The following is a 21,335-nucleotide window of genomic DNA, read 5'->3' as shown; positions in this document are numbered from 1 at the left end:
GTGAAATAAAAGCAAAAATCTTTCGATCCAGACTAAGATTTGTAACTCTAACCACAACCTTTTATAGATCATTAGTGTACACGAAGTCACAGTGAAATCAAAAAGACCCATTTGTGCCACGAGAAATGGGCTTTTTTACCCATGATCACATCTAAAAGTGTCTGACAACTAGAGCTTGCAGCACTGACAGTTTAACATAGAGGTCTAGGAATGGACTTTTGTAAGACATTTATAACACAAATATCACATCTAAACTGAAGAAAAAGTAATGCTAACACTACAACTTTACAAGCTTAAAAATACAATTCTCACTTCAAGTAGTTCAACTGCTTTTGCAACAAACAGAAAGAATGCTGTTTTGCAACGAACACTGACAAGCCTCACAAACAAAAGAAGTTCGGATCATGCACAGTGCAAGAAAAATCCACTGCTTCTCCACCTGAGAAGCAAATTTCACCTGCTTCCTCTATTCTAAACAGCCTCTGTTGAACCACAATGTAAACCCAGTCCTTCTTCATCCTCCTGGTCATCCTGTGAACTTCAATACGATTGCTTAAATGTCACTAAAATGGATGTGTCACCAAACGATAGAATTAAAACACATTTTTGTGGATCAGAATCTTGGTTCTGATCCTGTCCCATCAAGGTCGACTCCCATGGACATGGATGTGACTGGGACTGGGACACAGACTTCACCGTCTGTTTTAAAGGGCTGCTTAGAGAAAACCTGGTGGGTTTGTCTCACTCCAGGTACACTTTCCTCTGCAGGATGTAAACAGTCCATGACATTGAAGGGAGTACAACATATGACTCACGTTTTGCTAAGCTCTTCTGGCTCTGTGACATATGTTAAGCTCCCTACCATAACACTGCATAACACTGCAACCACAATTAAGTCAACAGAGGCCTTATTTCCCTACCACTTTGTACCACAGTCTTGACCCTTTGCTTCCCAAACATTAGCACTATGGGAGGTTTGTAGAGAAATGAAATAAAAAGAAGAAAAACAAACAGAAACGAGCTTACCTATGAAATAGGCCAGCAGGATCACCAGCGTGACTGAGATGACAATAGCACTCAGAGCAGCACATTTCCAGTTACAGTACTTATAGGGTTTCTTCAGGTTAAAGGCAGGCCTAGAAAAGGTACTTCTGGGAAGGGGCCTAGGGGGAGGTGAGTACACAGTGCTGGACGTCAGGGGATATCCCGGCGATGTTGTACAAAAAAGGGGAGAAGTGCCTCCAGGTTTGAACAGGAAGTGCCTGAGGGAAGAAAGACCAACAGCAAGTGACTCCTCAGACAAATCGATGCCAAGGGAGACGTGGGGTGGGAGAATGGCGACTACTGCCAGGACGAGGAAAGCAGCTTCACAAAATGCTGGCTACGGACATGAACGGCATGCACAAAAGAGAAGAATAAAAATCAAAGGCAAGTCACACAGAGTAAAGGAAAACAAAACCAAACCAAAAATCACAGTGCCAACAATGCCACAGAGAACTCTTCAAGGGCAGGAGTCCTCTCTGTGGAAGAGCTGGCATTAGAGTGAGATGAATACCCCAAGCACAGCTACGACAGACTGGTGGCACGGGCAGAACTGGGAGCCTGCTCACACTCCCACAGAAATGCCCTACAGAGGCTGAAGAGGAGTGTAGGTCAGATTAAAGAGGGGGGCATTTATCTATTCACTGATCACTGCATGAGAGCGTTTTTTGTGTGGCATTGGTGAACGGAGATGGGGAAAGAGAGCTTAAGCCATTCCAGAGCATCCAAATTGTCACAGAGGGGAACATTCACACTGTCCCCACACAGCAAATTTAAGTACTGGACAATGGCATGGCTAAAAGCATCAGAGTCCTGTATATCGCTAGTGGGGAGAGGCACCTGCTTCCAGAAAGCAGTCCAGAGCACCTTAGTTTGATGCCTACCTTTAAAAAAGTGTGAATTACTGTCAAAGACAACAGCATTTCCTGTCCAGTGACATTGGGAGGCACCGTATTTTGCCCATTATGACAAACGCAGCCAGAGCGCCAGCCTATGAGCACCTCATGCGAGACTCATGAAAGTCAGCACAAAAAGAACACACTGAAGTTCATGAGTTCCTGAAATGATATGTCCCAGTGGGAGTTCTGTCCACAGGAATCCTAAATGAAAAACCTGATTTTGGTGGGACATTGTGATGTACAAGGCATTCAAATTCTGGGAATGAAACCTGGGAAACGGATCTGACTCATCTATCACCATGCTGATGTAAAACAAAAATGCAGCTTGTGAGGACTGAAAAACAGCCCCAATGCACTTTGCACATTCTGCCATGGTTTATGGGGCCAGATTTGCAGCCAGAGCAAATGCAATCAGCATGGATCCTTGAGAGTCAGTCAAGCCAGTGGCTAATACCAGATGAAGATGTGACTCTGTTTTCCCCATGAAGTCACTTGTGCAGTCACAGCAGGAAATGTCACATACAGAAACATCACCACGCAGAAAAGCAACTACTTTGTGCAGTAAAAAGCAAAACATAGTTCTCCAAAATAGATGTTTGTAGTACTACAGCCATGGTTTTATTGTTACTCTAAGCATGACTGCTGAGCATTAGAGAAAGATCCTTTATTTCTACTAATGCTCTACATAAAACCATTGATTTTTACTATAAGTCAGATACTATCCTGTGTTTTGAAAAGTATTTACTTAGACAGAAATGTATCTGTTCTGAGCAAAGAGGTACCTGCAGTGTTCAAGTACACCAAAAAGATCTGTAAATAATGGCTAGCAAATTAGAAAGTGCCAACACAAGGTTCAACAGTTTTGGCACTAAGTATCAAGTTAAAACCTAATTATAACTTAAAAGTCAAGTGATCAAAAGTTAAGTGAAGATGCCAGAATGGGTGTATAAGTCAAACACAAAGGCTTGGCTTACATAAACCACTATCAGACACTTGTCAGATAAGGTATGTGGAAGACATCAGTTTAAAAATGAATTATCAGGCTGCCTGCACAATAATGGTTTAAGATTTTTATGAAAATTAAATTAATTTTAGTTAATATGGGACTTGAAATTGCTGTAGGTACTTCTTACTAATGAAATTACTTTCAAAACAACAAGGGAAGAAAAAGCAAATGGCATGCTGTGGCTCACCAGCATATTAATGAGTCTGTCATTAATATGTACAGGACACAATGCTCCAAGCCCCAGAACTTCATTTTTTCAAAGCCATCTTGGAAGAGGGCAGCAGTGGTGTTGCCTTTAAACATCACTGATATGACCAAATGCTTTCATGCAAGGATCATAATGACTGTACAGTAAACAGGAAGACCACGTAAGTGTCACATACCCATCATTGTAAGCACCGTCATGTCGGGAGGAGGTGAGAATGTCCATCTCAATGAGGTTGTCCTGCAATGTCTCTAGGAATGTCTGCTTTGCTATGTTTCTACATACATATGGAAACATGAATGAAGCCAGTGAGTCATGCACATATGAAGTGTGATCTTATAAACCACAATGGTTATAGTGCAGTTGTGAATGGAATTAGAATGATGGACCATATATTTATATGTATAAGACGCTACACATATACATATATAGCTTTTAAGAATGTTCACTTCTTTATATATACACTATATATATGCATATACACACATATAAGCACACACGCCCATGTGCATGTATAAAAAAAAGTTGATGTTTTTGCTCATTTCACATTATTTATTGCCAGTGACATGTGAAACCTTCGAAACTGCTGGATTCAAAGGAGTAGATTCCAATCCAGCACAGCTGTAATCTGGTTATACTCTTCCATCTATATTACTGTTACTCTGAAAAGGTACAGCACAGTATCTATATCCTACTTGGGCCAATACTTTGGTAGCACACTTGCATCTAACATTCTTATGGACTTCTAGCAAAAACCTGCCACTCCTTTGCTTTAGTTTCAGTTTTGGATTTGAAGAACATTTTAGTTACCAATTTGATTAATTTGTTTTCCTTCGTGGAGCAATAACTTCCTATTTAGAAGTTTCAAAATGCAAGTTTTGCTCAATATGAGTATTCCAAGGAAAGTCTCTCAGTGATAAGCAGATAGAAGCTAGAAACAGGTTAAGTTGTAACCCAAATTCCAATATGAGAGTATTGGCTATAATCTGGCTATCAACAGGCAATAAGCAAGATACCTTGCTTATTTCATGCCTGCACATGAAAATGCCTGGGATTGACCTTGCACACAATAGCGGTACTTTGCAGTATCTGTCCTCCCCAGCATGAATCACATTTTAACCTATAAATGCTGAACTGTTTTGTACTTTTTGAGGAGAACAGTAGAACATAAAGAATTAAGTCAGAGGCACAGCTGGGAACAGACTGTGTCTTTCTCACCTTCAGGCTTGTTTCTCAGGACCTGGCAAAAGAACATTCTCCCCATGTTTTTTAAAACAAAAAACAGTCCTGATTTTGCCCATGTCTGCTTTTAGCATCAAAATTGAATCTAAACCTGAATATGAATAAATCTCCTGGCCAAAACTAGAAAAAAAATCCAAACCAAACATAATAACATTGTGACACTTTATCACTTACGCAGAATTAAGAGCTTAGAGGATGTAACTGACATGAACTCAAACAAGAATTCCTCTGTCAGAGAAACTGGATTCAGGATAACATGCTAAACCATGAGAAACCAGTCCTGTCACATTATACAAACCTTGATACTGTCTCTTCTAAAATGTCCTCAACTTTAATTTTCATTTCGAATCCCTCCTCTTCCTGCTGCTTAATGCCAGCACTCATTTAGCTCAACTCCCCGCTTTTGGAGGCCTCCAGGCTGCTTTGACAGTACAGATCTACTCCTTTATCTAAATAAAAGTGAAGTGACTCCTATTCATAGCTTTGGAGTAAAGTGGATCAACATGCATGAGCTGTGTGCCATAGCACTTGAGACATCAATCCATCCCCAAGTGTTTGCGGCTTCCTCACATTCCCTGGGAATGCAGGAAAAGCTGGATGTTGAGTTCAATGCAAAAAGAAGCAACATACGTGCATGCACTGAGCATTTAATGAGTAAGAGGCAAGGCTTCTAGCAACACACCAATCAATAAAAGTTCATCAGTAGTTAAAATCCATGTCAAATTGGTTCCATGAATTTCAGTTGTGGATTGTCAATAAAACAGAAGAGGGGAGGGTTATATAATCTCATAATGTATGCATCTGTAACAGAGAGGTCGCTGGGTCACCAAGGTGACTGATGCATGACTCTCCTCCTCACTGAAGGCTGGACAGGGTCTGCTCCCTTGGAGATCACCTGTGAATCGCTGGCTAGTTACAAAACACTCTCCTTTCTCATTAGGAGTTGCGGTGGCAGAAATCTGACCTTACATGATTACCACACGAAATTTCCTGGGAATGGAAGTCTCCTGAAAACTGCTGGTTTGTCAACTAAACGTTCACCTAGTTGGCATTTAGTTGTTCCCACATGGTGAAAGGTAAAGGAACAGAAAGGAGGCCACAGGAGAAAGAAGACTGAGGAATAAATATGGGGGGAACTGACTTACCTGTCAGGAGTGACTGCTGAGCAAAGATCTTCTCATCACAACCTTGATAATACATGGCTTTTAAAGCAACAAAAAAGGGAGCAGACAGGAAAAGAAAGAGGAGAAAGGAGAAACAGAGAAAAGGGAGTAAAGGGAAACTAATGAAAAGGAGGGAGAGAAGAGGAGGGGCTCTTCCTCTTGCAACATATAAAATCTCAGATATGCTTATCCTGTCAGTTGAATACTTGTGCTACACATCTCTGCTTGCCTTTGCATTACAGTATGGAAATTTCCAGGCAGTGACAAACCATTCCAAATTCCCAGTTCTGAATACTGCCTGAAGTCCATGGCAGTCAAAATCAAGTATCTTCAAACTCTGGGCTGCTTAAAGTCTGTAAGTGCAGGCAAGTTTCACAGCCTGTGACAATCCCTGTTTAAAAGATGTAGCTTTTTCTTCATGTTTTCTCTCTCTCTGTTGACCAATATGGGATTTAAAAAAAACAACGGATATTCAACAGAAATACAATTCCATTTTCGACATAAGATTACTATAATCTCCTAACTTCAAAAGCCTTAATTCTTGGATTAATGTCTCTGGGCCAGGATTTATATTTTTACATACTAAGTATTTCATTCTCTTAGGTGATGGTCTTTTTTTTTTTTTTGGTTCTAAAAATCTTTGTAGTGGGGCAGATCAGCTTCATGGAATTGGACATCTGAGTCTGCTAACCAGCTCTGAAGCTTGGTCTTTTATGCCTACAGAATTCCCACTGAGAGAAATGGAAGACCTCTGCATGTCAGAAGAGTAGACTGTCAGAGTGGAGGAGATTAGTCACAGATTTACTGATCATCTATGCAGCACAGCCTCCTCGCTTTATGACACCATAATAACACATTTTATTTTCTTAATGCTGTATAAGTGAAGAAACAGTCAGTCATGATCATTTGCTATTTGGCATAAAACTACACATTATTTTCCAACATACTTGTTGTCTAAAGGAACACTGGGCAAAATTATGCCATTTCAAGCAACATGTTGAAAGCCTCAACATCGGTCTTGAAATAACCTGTTTTCTACCAATTTAATAAAATGGTTAGATTGAGGATCAAGTACAAATGTCACTGATCTGTGATGCAAGTGAAATCATTAAATGATGCAGAAAGTGCACTTCCAGTCTGACAGCAATAAGGGGACCAATCCAACCTGCAGAAAGAGCAGTCTGCTTCAGATCTTGAATAAATTTCACCCACAATGATTTCACAGAGAATAAATGAGGACAGCCCTTAAGGATGTACTAATTTACAATTTAACAGGAACAGTCTAGAACTAGCCAAATAATTGTTCTGTCTGTGAACTCCTGTATAAGATGTGGTAGAGTTGTCTCTCCAGCACTCTCTGACTGCCACCAGAATTGGACAAATGGAGGCACGATGTTTACAGCAGAGTTTTTATTTCTGACATTTCTCCACTGATCCAGCAGCAAGGACATTTCTTCTCAATTGTAATGTGGTGGGTGCTGAGACATTGCAGTCAGATGCGAGGATGTCTTTGCACTACTAAACCAGTATTATCTCTTCTACAAAGAATTTACAACCCAGTTTAGAGAAAGGCACAGGATTTCTACCGTAATTAAGGAGCATTATCCCAAAAGGGCTCCAGGAGCGGCACCTAAGTTTTTTTAAAATACAATTTTAAGAAGAAATAACACATAAAACTCTCTTGGGTATATATGCTTGAGAATTAGTAACATAATATAATTACTGAAACTGTTGTCAAATCACACTTGCATTACTTGCTTATAATTTTGTCTTAATCTTTTGGATCCAGTTCTTAGTTGAGTATTCTTAATCAAGAAGTTGCAGAGAAATTAATTATCTTTAAATGCCACAAAATGTGATATTGAGGTCTGTTTTGGAAGTTTCAGAGGGCCAGCAGACATAGCTCATTCTCAAAAAGATTGAGACGTGTTCATTTTTAAAAACATTCCTTTAGCAGAAGTTGGCAAAACTGGGTACAATTTGTCCCAGGATACAGACACAGCTATTGCTGCTCTCAATGAGATTTCCACAGGGAGCAATGGGACAAAATTGGCCCCTGTCTCAGTTTTCAGTTACTGTATGTTTTTTGCTGTCTAAAATCTTGTTGGTTTGAAAAGGTTAGACAAATGAAGGAAAAAAGACAGTTGAGTAAATGTACCAGGTTTTAGACTTGGAAGACCTCTCCAGACAGAAAAAGGCACCATGTATGTTGGCTAATGACTGCAGCATCCCCACTGGCTTCTCAGTAGCAAAGGAAATGGTGAAGCAAAACCTCAGGAGAATAGGAGTGCGACAGTACTTCCAGATGGAAGGAATGAGGTTGAGGTAGTATGGGAACTCTTTTTTCCAGAACCTACAGAGAACCTGAACAAAGCTATGAACTAGAACAACTCAGTGCACCCTTACCACACCCTTCATGATGTGCTGCTTAGGTGGAACAGAACTTAAGAGCTAAATGGAAGCACCATTAACTGACTGATGCCCTGCTATCCAGTGATTCTTGCTCGTTGAAGCAATATTGTAAGACAATAAAACTCAGTAGCTGACCTCTCCTCATTAGGTAAAACAAGATCAACTTTTCCTGAATGATGTACTGCAAAAGTACCTGCTTGATGAGGCACAGCTAGAAAGCTAAATCTTTTCAATATACTGACTGATTTCAGGTTTTTAAATAGGATATTGATTTATCCTACCACATAGGAAGAAAAGACATTAAAGGAAAATAAAAGAAAGAAAACAACATTTTAATCTATGATCCTGATTCCAATTTTAAATGAGGAAAATAGCCTTATGAACAGCTGTTAAAGACAATATTTTAGTTTATGAAAGAAGAGAGATTTCCTCTTCTCCTAGTCCAAATAAAAAGACACAAGGAATAATAAATACAACTCAAAATACATAAGTCAAACACTAGTTCACAAACTAGAAGGCTAGCTCTACAGATGTGTGTATTTTCCATAACATCCTTAGCACGCACAGTCAGAACATTTTAAGTACTAAAGAAAGTGACCTACCTTGTCTCCAGTGGGATGTTACTGTTAAGTAACCAGTTGTCCTGAGCATGGGCTGGCTCTTGTGTAGTGGCTGGTTGTTCTCCAGAAAGAGAGTGGTCCGTAGGAGCTGGGCTGGGGTTGCTGCGTGGAGTGAAGTTCCCTCTGTTTAGGGAATTGATGGAGGCTGCATGATGCTGATTTGGAGTGTGAGCATGTGATATTGGAGGTGGTGGAGTTCTAAGTCTTGAATGATTTTGAAGATTTGGAGGATGATCTAAAACATAAGTAAAATACTTTTAAGGTTCATGATTTGAGTGGTTCCATACTGCATTCATTTATGTGCAGGCACTTCTAAAAAGTACGAAGGCTGGGGTGCCATATATCCTAAATCAAACTCAAAAGGGTAACACAGCCTTGTTCCATATGTTTTAATGACACAGCATTGATCCCTCAGCCAGCTAGAAAAATAGTTCAGTCTCATGCACAAAAGTTATGAAAGTTTAAAGCACTGCAGACAGGCTGTCCTGACAGCCAAGTTAACTCCAATGAACAACTGCAGGTTGCAAACTGCAATCTATCTACGACACTGATTTGTGATAAAGCATGAAAAATACAACCAGTCTGGATAGATAACACATTAGACCCATTTTATGATGGATATACAGCTCCCAGAGAAGTCTGTTCTGCCTGTTTTGCCTGAGAACCTTCAATAGTTAAGTCAACAAGAAGACTGAGAATATATTTAATCACAGACTGAGTTTAGGGAAAGCCATAAAAGCATGTCAGGGTTATACAAGTTAACAAAATCCAATAGTTTGTACTGTTAGAGACGCACTCAAACTGAGTTAAAAATGCATGTGGTATAAAAACTAAGGTGTCAGGAAAATGAAACAACATATGGTGAAGAAAGACGTAAAGATCAGATACGGTTACTTTGAGTAAAACTCGAAATATTTCTTAGCCAGGAGACTGGGGCAGGTAGATTGAGGAAGGCTAATACTTAGGAAAGACCAATCTAGTGCTGAGTACATTTGTATTTTTACTTTTTTTTTTTACTAACCATAAAAGATTTTTTTCATGTTTTCTGGAAATGAAGAATGACTAAACTATTTGATGGAACTGGAGAGAGATTGACAGTTCACTACATTGCATATGGAATACAAGAAACATATACCTCTCTGATTTCTGTAGGTTTATGCTCAAAAGTCATTAATACCATGCACTAGGACATAATGCCCAGAGAGGTTGTGGAGTCTCCCTCACTGGAGATATTCTGGATGCAATTCTGTGCCACGTGCTCTAGTATGACCCTGCTGGAGAAGGAAGGTTGGACCCTCCAACTCTACCCATTCTATGATCCTGTGATTCTGTAATACACAATACCTATGTGATGCCTTACCTTAAAAGAATGTCTATCCTATCAATCTAATACTTACCAGACAGACTTCTGTATCATGAAAAATTAACGGGCATTTACTCTCTAATTAAAGTCCTCAGAACTGAGTTAACTGTATGCAGCCATAAATTACATTGAATGGTATCAAACATTTAATGATACTTTTGAAATTTGGATTAGGACTTGGATTCGGGAGAGGAACATAATGAGCATTCACAGTATTTCTGTACCTTCTCAGATAGTTGGACACATTAGATAAAATATGGAGATGTGTGAGACACAGCCATCCTCTCTCTCCTCAACCTGTATTGATTCAGATTACCTCATTATTAACTATGGTTGATGACACCAGAACCTCAGGGGTGCTTGCAGTGGTCTAGCAAGAAACCAGGTGTTAATTACAAAGGTGCCATTTTTCTGATTTAACATGTATTTACTTCTGCCTTTATTAGGTTAGACATGGGACCAGCGGTATATATTCCATAGGAGAACTGAGTGTTTTAGGGTCTAAATCCATTTTACCCTATAACCTGAGAAAGGTCAGACAAATACCTTAAAAGTGCTGTTTTCTCTATTTGATGTCAGTATTATCAGAAAACAACAGACTCAAAAAAAGAGGTCTATACTGGTCATTTATATTTGGACAGACAGATTCTTCATGGGAATCTAATGAACTATTCAAAAGTCTGACTTAGCAAAGCTCAATCAAAACTAATAATGCCATCCTGGACTCTGAATTAACACTAGCTCTGACAAATTTTGCACATCAGCCAGCAAATTAAAGGGAAGACTAATGAGCATAGACAAGAAATATCAGAACTAAACCAGATCTGATCTCAGCTCTGCAGCACCATGTGAATCAAGATGCCCAGTCATCCTTGGACTGGATACTACTGGGGACTGGTGTTTAACTGAAGCCATGGAGGTAATAAAAAGAACAGTGGAAGAATCCTGCTGCTGGTTCAGTTAAATTAGTGATCCTTTTCCCACTCAACAGACAGGAATCAAGACAGGAACAGTTTATTAAATCCAGGCTCAGGGAGATGAACATAAATAGAGGGTTTCCAGCTTTTAGGGCTGTCAGTCTATCACCATTCACAAGAACATAATTCAGCCCAGAGAAAATGACTTGTCTTTTCAGGAGCAACATACCAGAGGTTTCCAAGACCAGCCATTCAAGTTGTCATTACACGCCTGAGATGAATACTCTGTGCAATCAAGAAAGGGGGTAAATGGGTAGATCCTGGAATATGCAAAAGATGCTCTGTGAAGTTCTTCTGCCATTGGATGACTTTGCCTACTAGAGACACCATTTTCACATTGTGAGTCAGAGCCTGCTTTCAAAGATCTGCTATGTAAATTCCAATTTACACCCTATTATTGCAGACACATTGCAGATGCTATTATGGATAATGCTTTCGAATCAAGTAAAAATGTGCCATTTTCATTCCCTATTTGCATATCCTCTGTGATTTCTTTGCTAAGTAAAGACAGCACATGTATCTTACTTCAGTCTATGTGATTTTTCACAGGATTTTATAGCTTGTATTTCTTTTTTTCTGACATTTAGGTAGCTTCTCCTTCCAGAATGTTTTTAATTTCTTTCATATACAAATTCTTAACACTTATGTCATGTCTGAGCATTACTGCATTTAATATATCTTGACTAGAATTAGTCAAGATGTATTAGACTAGAATATAGACTAGACTAGAATTAGCCTTACAATCCCTTTTTTATTGTCTTCTTCTCAAGCTAAGGGACATTAGAAATAAAGTGTAGACAAAAGTACAAGTTATGAAATCTTCCTACGGAAAATTACTGCAGCTGTGCAGAATTTTTTTTTTGATGCAAAAAGACCTATTAAGGTTCTTACTCTCTGTGGTCACCAAAGATCCTAAGGGATTTGCAAAGGATAATGGAAGCCCACAAAACAAATTCTTTCTTGATTTCCTAAAATTTCAACTGTCTCCTGATTTGAACATGCTTAGAGAAGCTGTGGATGTCCCATTCCTGGAAGTGTTCAAGGTCAAGTTGGATGGGGCTTCGAGCAATGTGGTCTAATGAAAGGTGTCCCTGCCCATGGCAGGAGGGTACGGACTGGATGATCTTCAAGGTTCCTTCCAACCCAAACCTGTGATTCTATGATTCTGAGATTATTGACTAGATCCACAATGTTTGAGTGATATAAGCTGTGTGGTTATATTTCCCCACAGGAAGAAGAACCTTAATGCTGGCTGCAATGGCTCTTTTACACTATGTCTGTGCATGGATCTTATATACTGGGAAGATGCTCTGATCATCTGTATATTATATATGAACACTGTGTATTTATATCTTCTTAGGCAGATTGAATTTTTACAGATCCCATCCTGTAGGCAGGACACAGGGGAAGCCTGATAAAGCTTTCTACATCTACCAGAAAGCCTTATTGGGACAGCAGCACCACATGAATTCAGAAGACTTTATAGAGGAGCAGGACATCGTGGCCACTGCACAGATTGTACAAGACCCCCCAGGACCTTTCTTAACCAAGTATAAGATGGCTAACTGTGACTATTTTTAAGTTATCTTGGCTTACTCCAAAAGAGTTAATTTTCAACATTTTCATTCTAGACATTTTCCTCTTTGCTTTCTAAAAAGGCACAGACTTTATCATCTGCTCTCTACTTGTTGTTCCAATGAAAAACCTGACATATGTTATTCAGAAGGATCAGCTAAAATAACAAAATACCAAGGAATAAAACATACACCTTGTAAAACACCTCTATCTCACCCATCCAAATTTCTAATAGTTCTTAGAGTCAAGCAACACAGTTTAAGGATGACTTTTGCCTTGAAGGGACAGCAAAAGAGAACTGTCAATAGGAAAGGAGCCCTCCCAGTCTTAGACACCAGGTGCCAACAAAAGAGCATCCCAGAGATAAAGTTCAACATTTCTAGAAGATAGGCTGGCAACTGTGAAAGTCTAAATAGCCCCGAACTTAATGAATGCCCCATAAGCCTCGTTTTCTCTAATGGGTATCCAAAGTATGTCTAATATAAAATATGTCTGTATTCAAATGTAATGAAAATTTGGAAATCTGAATGGAAAAAACCACCAATAGAAATCAAGTTGCTTTTATGGTTTTTCATTTGCTTTTTTTTTGTTTTTGGTTTGTTTTGTTGTTGTTGTTTTTGTTTGTTTGTTTTGGGCTTTTCAGGTTTTTTTTCTTTGTTTTTTAACATTAAAATGTCATTGATTAACACTGGCTTGGTAACCACAGATAAAGCTCAGCTGAAAGATAACACAGTTAATGAAGCTTGTACTTGGTGCACATTAGAGAGCCTTGACAGAATTCTGTGAATGGAGAACTGAATAAATGTGAACCATAAAAAATTACCAAGGAGGAGCTAATATGGCAAAATTTCAATAAAAGGTCTGAACCTCATGTTCCTTTTCTCTCCCTTAATCTTTAATGAGTAGTTCTGTTTTGAAATTAGTCTATGTAACAATTACGCCTTCTGATTCATTAGGTTTTGGGATTGTGTTCAGGGTAAATGTGCTAACCTCTGAGTGAAAAATACATTCTCATTTTTTTCCCAGCTTCTGCTGTTCCTCCACACATTTGTCATTTGTATGTCTGCTCATGTTCAGACAGCCTGATGCCTGACTGGTGTCTGGATTAGGTACAGGAAATATTTCTCTTTACTCACTGTATATAGTGCCAGGTGGAATGAATCACTCAGTGCTCCCTTGAACTCAAGCTCCACAGTAGCTGTGATGACTAACTTGGTAGTATGACTTTGGGCAATTGTGCTTGTACCCACACAGAAAAAAATCCCCCGCCCTCCCAGCCCCCATCCTGCCACCTCTTGCAGAGGACACAATCTTTTTAAAATAATGAACTGTGCATTCAACTGACAGAGCAGCTAAGAGCCAGGACCACAGTTCAATCTGCTGTAGATGTACACTCACAGCACTCACACCACCAGCCAGCTGAAATCACCCTGTCCCGTTGGGTGCCGCTGGATATGGAAGCTGGGGGGCTTCACTCATTAATCTGATGAGCCACCTAAGGTCAGGGGGACTATGAAAGACTGAACCGGGTCTTATCCAACACCTTTGTAGGTGGTACAGGTAGTTTGTTATAAGTGAGACTGCTTGCCAGAAACAGGTTCCCTATCTGACACATGACAAGCCACTGATGGCATCTGAAAAACGAAAAGCAAGCAGACTATTTAACCCCTAATTTGGTAGATAAAGGAAAAATATGAGGAGGAAAATCAAAATGGGAGGAGTTGTCTGCTTGGAGGGTACCTTAGTGGCTTCTGGTGACAGCCAGGACCAACTGCAGACCCAGCTTTTCTCCTGTTTGCAGAGAATCCAGCTGAATGTGTAACATCCAGACTGAGCCAAAGCAATGTGCAAAAGCGGCACCTCTGTCGTACCAAGGAGGTCCATCTCAGCGCTCTTACTGATATTCTGCAAACTATGGAGAATTTCCTCCTCCAAGCAATGTCTGACAACAGTCTCTGTCTCCACAGGACAGTTGGATAGTCCAATGAGGAAGCCATTGTGCAGGACGGTGATAGAGACGGAGTGAAACAGGTCACTCAATAGTCAGATGATTTACCTGAGCAGAGATGACTGTTTTCTCTCACTAACACTTAAAAACTAGAATCAGTGTTACAACTTGAGTGACTGAATTTCCCCTTAAGAAGTCTGCCCACTGAATTTGACTTAATACAAGTTTCTCCTACCATCAAGAGGTTTGCACCATACTGTGAAATACATCTTTTTCTGTAGCAACATCTTGTGCCACTGGTTTTCAAAATGCTAAGTCCCAAAATGACACTGAAACATAAAAGGAAAACAGAACTGAAGTAAAATCTCCATTAAGTAACAAAACGACAACGGGAAAACTACCTTGATGTTTTACACTCTATTTATTTTAAGTAATAGAATTCTAGGGAGCTGCTGTTTGATTAAGGACTCTCACCAGAGAAAAGCATAGTCCTCAGTTCAAGCAGTTAGAATCATCAGTGTGTATGTCCTGGTTCTAGACAGTATTCTGATTCAGTCTTCTTGAAGTTGAACTCTTTGAATCCCAATCTTCACAGACTTGTATCTCATCAGTACTTTATAATGTTGTATGCATAAACATGCAACCTACTATGGATGATTAAAGCCTGAGAAAAACCTCCTGTGTACACCTGTATCGCAAAGTTGGTGCAGTCTTTCGTTCAGAAAAATCCCACTAGCATTGGAAACTATTTAATAGAAGAACACTGCCCATATAGATGTAAATAGCGACTCGGACATTGAATTTGCAATAATAAGTGCTACAATAACTGAGCACCAAAAAAAGTTGCAGAACATAAAACCTGTAGTGAATTTTCATGACAACACTACTCTGCGCCCCTGTGAATGTCTGAAGACACCATCTACAGCTATTTTAGACCTTGCTAGAATAAAGTTACACATACCAGAACCAGTGCAAAAAGACTCCATAACTATCAAAATATAAACTTGACTTCCAGCAGCATACAATATGTAAAAAATGCAATCATTCCTCATCTCACAGACTGTAACAAGCAGCAAGTGGAAATGGAAGACCTCAAAATCAGGAAGCAGATAAAATGGCGTCTTGTTACTGATTGACAAGTCTAGGCTTTATAAACTACTGATATTTCATCCTGAAACATTATCAGGTCATACCTGTACTTAAGAAACTTCATTAGTTTAGATTAATTATGTAAAAAATCAGGCTCACTTGGATGCTACATGTGCACATGTAAAATGAGTTGAAGCTCCCCTCTAGCTGCACAGATCAACACTTCATTGGCTTTACGGTTTATAGAAAACCACGGGTGCACCAAGTCAAGTCCAAACAAGGCATCTCCTCCATATTTTGTTCATCAAATGCGTACATTACATGCAAACCTTCCTCTCAAGTGCCAAAGTGCCTTTGCAAAAGCAAGATATTGACTTTTGGGGTTGAAATCAATTTTTGTTTGATGCTGGGCTGTCAAGCTTTGCCTGTACATAGTCGACGAGAGCTCTGGGTGGTTGTTTTTTCATCAGTATGCATCTGACTGAATTGAATGTCCTACAAGTAATGCTTTTAAAAGGGTCCAGGTCACCGTCAGAGGATGATATGCAGACTTTTAACCCATGGTGTTCGTTACTTAATAAAAGGGAATCACAGCCTGATAAAACCAAGGCACAGTATTACTGTTTAGATTCTGACAATTTATGATGAATCATTGTCTTAAACACAGAGGAAAGCAGAAAAAAACCCCAGAGTATCTGGCAGAGGGTAAATTTAAATAACACATTTAAGTTCTGAAACAGGAAACATGGGAAAGTAGACTTTACAGTGCCCAATTAAGCAAACTTTCCTGCAGCCCTGGAGACACTGAATTTTCTGGTGGGCTTACTGAAAAGGAACACCTTTAACTACCCTGATGGTACACACTGGAGGCAATGGTACCCTTTCAAGGCTCCAAGCTGTTAAACTGCTGGCCTTTCTGGTCTAGGCATATAAACAAACAAATAGACAGTGCTTCATTAGAGCTCCTTCCCTGCCAGAAATGCCTCAAACATAAAAACTCACTGTGAGCCTTGCCACTCTGGTGAGATACTGCAGTCATCCACATTGTGCTCTCAGCCCCTAAGGTCTGGGTTCACATGTTTGGAAACCCATAATTGCAACTCTCTTAATTTTCAGGAGGATGCTCAAATGACTTTACTGTGCCATTCTGACAGCACTGGTGGCTTCTGTAAGCTCCCTTCCAGCTAAATGACTGAGGATAACCCACCTCCACTATATCTTAACAGGGCACAGTACCTTAATGCGAGGCAGGAAAATCCATTGGCTTGAGCAATGAATGGCACACCTGAGTTCTGATTTCAAGTTGCTACAAATCATTCATCGAGTGTTTCTAAACATGTGTGCCTAAAACTTCAACCTACTTCCTAAAGAACTGTGAGCCTGAATCTCTCTCTTTTCTAAATAAGACATGTAAGAAGTCAGTAGTTCTGAAACTGTGTGCCTCTTTTGGAGTGCCAAAAGATGCATTCAATTCCCCGTGTTTTCTATATTGAAATGTATGCTATATAGACCGTAAAACTCCTTTGTTGTCACCCAGGATATCCCAGTAGCTGTGGTTTAGCCAATGTCTATGCCACTTGGATGATTACAAGACTCCTTTCAGAAGCGTCCAACTTGCACAGACTCAGCAAAAGCAGCTGGATGCTATCCCTTATGCATAAAAGGCCTGGAGAAAAGCAAAAAACTCTGGTTTTCTCCCCATCCCTCCCCCTGCACATTTAAAAAACACAGCTGTTATTACACCTGAGATTATCCTTCTTGAAAGAAGTGAGGTACACTTCTCTGATGTCTGCAGTTTATTGATTTGAGGCCCCAAGGAACTCTTTGGTACAGAGAGAGTTTAGCTGGTTTCCCTGCATACACTCTCTCCTGTGTCTGTTTTGTGATTCTTTCATACAGTAACACATGGAGACAAATATATATATATATGGAACAGAAAACCACACAAGTCAGCCTTGTCCAAAACAGACATGATCAGCTACAAAGTAATACAGGGAAATTTCTGAATTGTTTGTGTAAAGCAGTTCCTGAAACTAAAGTACATCAGCAAAAGGTGCCTCTGGCTGCTGTAATAGCAAATAAACTCAGGATTTTGCCAGCACAGCTCTGTCAGATATTGTTGGCTTTTTTTTTTCATATACTTTTATTAGAAAAAGCTTTGAAATATAGACCTGATCTTTGTCGTTTCACCCTAAAAATAAAAGGAACAAATAGTCTCTATTTTGCTTACACCCTTCAAAAATCTTGTCCAAACTGCAGCACTGTTGTGACTTAGCTGTACACAAACAGACAGGACTGACAGATCCCCAGCTCCATCAGCAAAGCTGACTATTTATAGCAGCTTAGGAAATAGTCTGGTTTATATATTTTTCACAGTATTATTAGCCATGACAATCCAGAGTCCAACCTTTTGCAAATATGAATCACAAAAGTTCCATGCAGTTCAACCATGTGTCAGGACCAGGTATGTGCTCTTAGTGGTCAGGGTGAAAGATTAATATCCTGTAAAAATATTTTAAAAATTTGCTGTACTGAATGTTAACTTGTAAGCTTTGGGTCTGAATCCCGACCTCCAAGGGACATGTAATTCCCAGAGCCACTAGGGAGTTACAGAGCACAGACATCTGAGGTAGGGTTTTGTCCCTTTCTTTTCTGTTTATACATGACCCAGGCTTGTGAATGAGTAAGTCTCTGGAAAAACACAATTCAATTATTTCACAGTAAAGTGCTTATGGAATGTGACATGATGTGGTGCAGCACAACGGCAACAAGCACTAATGATTTTAATTATTTACTGTAGAGAAAGAAATGGGGAAATTTCAAGTCGGCAGCAACTGAAATAAACTAATTCAAGTCTTTGCTGGCAAACAGAGATTTTTGTCATGACTTTGGATCAACTTCTCTGCATGCTGTCCCCCAGGTGCCATCAAATAGAGGCACTGCACAGTATAGAACTAGTTCTCCAGTTTTTCCTTTGTTACCCACTCCTTGCCCTCATCCTCTCTTTAATTTTTTTCTGCCTTTAAAGTTTTAACAAAGCCATTTCTGTTAAACACCTTTAAAGCGCAACATAAACTGGTGACAACTCTATCTGACAGCTGTGACTGACATGATGTCTGTCACAGTGATTAATACCTACATCCCCCGCCCCATCCACCACGTATACAAAGCTGACTGATTTCCTTTGGTGAAAACCATGGGTGCAGTTGAGTGTAAAATCTCCCTGCACAGGTGGAAAACCTTATTCCCTTTGGCACAGAAATCTGATTTGTGAGAGCTGAGCTCCATGACCTTTCCCTTCAGGTTCTATTTGACATTCTCAGAAGCACAATGGCAGACGGCTGCACTCCAAATAATTCTGCAACAGACATAAAACTTTTATATTTTTATTAACACTTGAAGAGGCTACTAAAAGAAAATCAAAACTATGAATCTGTCAAGATACTCCTCAGCAATGCTGCACTTTATTCACAAGAGTACCATGATGGAATGGCAATGTAGCTTATCCTGTGTGTATGTTTGTCTGTCTATCCATAATGCCTCCACCCCTAAAAATCTCAGTACTAATTAGTACAGTTCCTTTGGAAGCACATGTCTGAGAGAAAATCTTCATGATGAGTCTCATTTGTCACTTTCTTTTTTTTTCCTTCTACATTTTATGTTATAAACCTGTAGCATGTAATACATAGCAACAAAACTATAAATACACTACACCTAAATATTAATAGATCATAAAGACATTTATACAGGTTCTGACATTAATTTTTCACCTTATTATTCTGAATGTAGCTCTGTATATATGGCCTTGTTACAGCTAGACAAATGTATACAAATGTATACTGTGCTACAGACAGAGAAAAAACATAACACAGTCAAAAGATTTTGATCTTTTCTTAATTCCTGCTCTTAACTTTTTTGTTTCCCTATCAGGAGCTATTGCCTTTTCTGGCATCATACATTAAAGTGATGACTGCTGCCCTTCAACTTTCATCTTGGAAAATAGGCTATTTTAAAATTAATAAATAAAAAGGCTTCTGGTAGAATGAAAAGGTTGCCCTAGCTGTTCTGCAAAAAAAAAAAAAAAAGTATCAGAATTATTCTTTATTATTGTGGTTTTCTTCAGTGCAGGAGAAACAGAGAAAAACCAGTGTACCAGGCTATACAGCAGTTATTGTTAAGTTGTAGTGGTTTGGACCTTGTTTTCCCCCAAAGACTAAAAAAGTGGTAGACCCCAAGGGGTGGTAACCCCTGGAAGTTTTGAAGTTTTGTCCAATGGGCGCTCCTGCGAAACGTAAACATATCACAAGCAAACGGAAGAGAAGAGTTGTAGGTTGGTTGCTGGAAAGGTGGCCATGTTGTGAGCCACGAGGAAGGGGCTCAGAGCCCCTCGGGGCCTCTGGGGCCTCCCAGTCCCCGGCTGGGGGGACTGCAGAGACTTGGAACAGTGTTAGACTGGACTAAGTGTCTGTAGTTATGCCAGGAGATGTTTTCTCTCCATCGTGGGCAGGAGTAGCGGCAGACGCAGCGTCCGGAGACTCTGGCTAAGAGCCAGGACAGGTAAGAACTGAACCGGAGAAGCAGCAGAAGCTAGCAGCAGAGCTACAGAGTTCTGGGGGTAAGAACTGTACCAGACCCCCCCCAAACTCCTTTGAGACCTCTGAGAAAGGAGGCACATGGACTCCTATTAAGAAGAGTTTTGGACATGCAGCACCGGAGAGAGAGAGGAGCTGAGAAGCTCAGTTGCCCTGAGAGCTCAGCCAGGACGGTGTGGGAGGTTGGCCTTGGGTCCCTCCCTTGCTGCAAGCTACAAAGAAGCTCGCAGCCTGAGACAGGGCACAGAGGCCCTGCAAGGAGCCTGAGTCTCCTGGAGATACCAGACCGTCACGAAGACCCCTTGTGCTTCGCGATATGACGTGGTGGAACGATCTTGTCTGGGGTGAACATAGCCCACGGAAGACCCCTTTGCCTGTGTCAAGGGGGCCGAGGGAGCTTGGATACCTCCCTCGTGAGTGCTGGTAGAAAGCCAGCCACAGCTGCTGCATGCATGAGATGAGGAAAACCCGCTGCCTTAGAAGATACTGCTGTTCAGAGACTGGAAGGGATCTGTTCTTCCTCCCTCCTGGACTTTTATTTGGAGGGGAGAAGAGATCTGATCCATTGTAAATACTATATGTCACGGTAGAGATAGTTGTGATTGTGTGTATAATGTGTTATAATATTTATTTGTACAGTCATTGTAATACATTCCCTTTCCCCCATTCTGAGTCTGGCGTGTTTTGTCTGGAAAGCCCATCCCACATTAGGTTGAGATGGGGAAGGGGGCTAGGACTAGGGAATTAGGATTTTTGGGGCTATCTCAAACCATGACATAAGTGCACAAGACAAAAGGTTTGAGAGAGGCATATCTATTTCTGCAAGTCATACTTCAACAACAGAGGCCCACAAACTGCCCATGTGTGAAACTGCCACTGGATTACTGGCATCTCTATACATGCCAAGAGAGATATTTTCAGACACCCTAAAAGAAGTGAGGTATCAGCTCCCATTTATGCCACTCAGTGACACCTGTCACCTTGAAAAATTCACCATGAAAGTTTTAAAATAAAGCCCCAAAATAGTGCTATTAGTGCATATCCCTGAAGCCAGGTGCTTAGGTTGTTTAATATCGTACTTTGGAAGCACACAGTCCTAGCACTAATGCAAGTCCAATATCAGCTGAAGATTCCCTTCGCATGTGGCAGTTCAGGAGAGTGACAGTGCACTCAGATAACACTTCGGCATGAAACATGAGACCT

The 21,335-nt window shown here is 40.2% G+C and overlaps 1 protein-coding gene across 10 annotated transcripts in view; it reads right to left on the bottom strand.

Annotated features, from left to right (window-relative positions):
- The window catches only part of TENM4 (teneurin transmembrane protein 4), a 601,078-nt gene that overhangs the window by 207,707 nt on the left and 372,036 nt on the right, over window positions 1-21,335 (bottom strand). For 6 of the 10 annotated variants that reach the window (XM_032679109.1, XM_032679110.1, XM_032679111.1 and 3 more), the window contains 3 exons: window positions 8,571-8,823; window positions 3,330-3,428; window positions 1,027-1,262 (listed from right to left, as the gene is read on the bottom strand). In XM_032679109.1, coding sequence (XP_032535000.1) covers window positions 1,027-1,262; window positions 3,330-3,428; window positions 8,571-8,823 — 588 coding nt within the window. Of the gene's footprint in view, window positions 1-1,026; window positions 1,263-3,329; window positions 3,429-8,570; window positions 8,824-21,335 lie in introns of those variants that run through there. The other 4 variants (XM_032679117.1, XM_032679119.1, XM_032679115.1 and 1 more) reach the window with 2 other exon arrangements.

Source organism: Chiroxiphia lanceolata, chromosome 2 (genome assembly GCF_009829145.1).
Source record: "Chiroxiphia lanceolata isolate bChiLan1 chromosome 2, bChiLan1.pri, whole genome shotgun sequence".
Classification (NCBI taxonomy): Eukaryota; Metazoa; Chordata; class Aves; order Passeriformes; family Pipridae; genus Chiroxiphia; species Chiroxiphia lanceolata.
The sequence above is the reverse complement of the archived record's forward strand: the minus strand, read 5'-3'. Positions and strand labels throughout refer to the sequence as shown.